General features: G+C 32.6%; 1 protein-coding gene across 1 annotated transcript in view; it reads left to right on the top strand.

The window, feature by feature from the left end:
* Nucleotides 1-1047, top strand: part of LOC137642106 (cuticle protein 8-like) — a 3839-nt gene extending 2792 nt beyond the window's left edge. Inside the window, exon 3 of the mRNA XM_068374656.1 lies at nucleotides 202-1047. Coding sequence (XP_068230757.1) covers nucleotides 202-429 — 228 coding nt within the window. The 3' untranslated portion in view covers nucleotides 430-1047. The remainder of the gene's footprint in view (nucleotides 1-201) is intronic.
* Nucleotides 1048-2500: the final 1453 nt, after the last annotated feature.

Below are 2500 nucleotides of genomic sequence, written 5' to 3' on the forward strand. Positions count from 1 at the left end.
GACTAGAGAAAACTGTATTCTTACTCCTTGCATTAATCAGTACCCTCTTACTCCCTACTACACTATTTGACGCACTCCCATAAATAATCAAGGAAGTAGAAATTTAATTTGGAATTAATTTTTCACTAAAACGCGTCCATATTTTCACGAATTGCCTTCCTCACTTTAATATAGGCCTAATGTCAATCTGCCTCTTCACAGCCCATCATCCCTTACGAGTTCGCCTTCGAAGTTTCCGACCCTCCGACCAGCAACTTCCAGAACAGGGCAGAGGTCAAACTCCCCAACGGCGACGTCTTCGGCTCCTGGTCTCTTCTGCTGCCTGACGGAAACATCCAGACCGTCTCCTACAATGTCACTGGAAACCAGGGCTTCCAGTACTCTTTGGTCCTCACACCGGCTACACAAACAGCGGTGGCAGGGAAGTAAATTCCCTTTCCAGACTGTTTTATTCCAGAATTATTTCGTTAATCAAGTCTTTCAACTCTGGAGTCCTTGACGAAGCTCTTTCTTTCTCCATTAATCCAGAATACCAGAAAATGCTAAGAAGACTACTTGATGCCAACATTGCCAAAATCATTAACTTCATGCCGATTTCGACGGTGATTTGTGTCTGAATCAAATCTTGTGACTGGAAACTAGTAATTTTTTAATAGAAACTCATTGTTTATGAGTTATTTTTTCTTAGATTTGGCTTAAAAGAAAAATTATTGAATGCTATCTGCATCTTTGACTGAATTCATTTATTCCGTTCTTATTGATTTGGTCTTTTCCCTCAATTTTTTTTATCAACAGATTTCTGAAGTCTAAAAAAAAGAGAGAGAAAACAAAATTCCAGTTATCGTGAAAAACAAGATTTGATCTGAAATTTCCATTCGATTTACGTGCATGTGAAGGCTCTTCCTTCATTGTGATTATCTTGTTACTGTTTACGTCCATTTCATCACATTTGTTGAAAAACACATTCATTCTTTTCATCACCCATTTCTTTTTATATTTAAGGAATGTTCACTATTGTTCTGAAAATAAAAGGCCTCTTGTTACTTATACAGAATATATTTGAAATATGACTTTGTGATTTTATTCTTTTTTTTTTTTTTATCTCCTGAAAATCATTGATTCCTTTATTAATCATCTCTATATAGAAGGTTTCAAACAATCCCCCTTTTATAGGAATATCGTAACATTACCTTTGTCTTCTGATGGTGTCAACTGAATTCCCTTTCAAGGGGATTCTGCAACCTCAGTTCTATATCCAGAAAATGGAACTGAAGCAAAGTCAGTAGCTTCATCCGTGTATGTAACGAGTTTTTCTAGGTCAAACCACACGTACTCACACATACAATTTATTCTTACATATAAAATACGTAACAGAAGCTTTTACAGTGATGAAGTCCTGCTATGGCAAAGATATTTGACAATAAAAATATTTAGATACAATAAATAATATATTGTATGCAATAAGCAAGTAAACACATTGAAAACTATGACAAAATAAACCATAGCTGAAAATATGATGGTTTTTAAACAACAGAAAAAGTTTCACTAAAAGTAATAAAGAATCTGAAATATGAAATAACACTACTATAAGGGCAATCAGCTAGTTTAAAATATTTACAAGATTACGCTGAGCGATTACTGTAAACTGATTTATCAAAAAAAAAAAAAAAAAAAAAAAAAATGAAAAATTATATTAAAGGAACCTAATACTAAGAAACTACCACATGTTTACATTTTGTCTTCAAGGTCACAGTGGTCTGAGGCTTTAAGAGTCGATGAGGTAGTTCGTTTAACAGTCTGCAAGTCTGAAACAAAGCAGACTGTCTCTCCACCTCCACCTTAACTTCCGGGAGATTGATCATTATGCCATGAATGTGAGGGCAACAGTGGGACATAATACTCACTGAAAAGGTCGAACTCTTTATGGAAACATCGTGGATAAATTCCCAAAGGAAATATTTGCATACATCATCCAATATCATTAGATTTCACTTTTTGTACTGTACATATCACCATTATGGTTGACATAAAAGGTACATTATTTTCGTCCTGCACAACCTTTAGAATGTTCCGTAGTATTGTGAGCAGTTTTGATATTATGAAGGTTAATCTCAAGAACACCACCCCAAATGATAACATTTTGTATTATCTTAGGATACACTAAGGTCTTAAGAGCAGACTAAAGCACAAATGAAGAGAGTGGATGAATAACGCCATGTATTTTGTTTTAAAAAAAAAAAAAAAAAAAAAAAAAAAAAAAAAAAAAAAAAAAAAAAAAAAAAAAAACAGTTGATTGTAGATGGAAACTTAAATCTAATAATAACAATAATTCTAATAATTTCAATATTTTCAATAATAATAATAGTTGTAACAAAAATAATATTTCTTGTAAATTCAAGAATAGTGGCAATTTTTGTAAATTTAAGAATGGTAAGCTAATACAGCAATTTTAGTAATTTCTACAATTATCATAAGTTTGATCATTTTCATTATTATTATT

The sequence above is a fragment of the Palaemon carinicauda genome, chromosome 6 (genome assembly GCF_036898095.1).
Source record: "Palaemon carinicauda isolate YSFRI2023 chromosome 6, ASM3689809v2, whole genome shotgun sequence".
Classification (NCBI taxonomy): domain Eukaryota; kingdom Metazoa; phylum Arthropoda; class Malacostraca; order Decapoda; family Palaemonidae; genus Palaemon; species Palaemon carinicauda.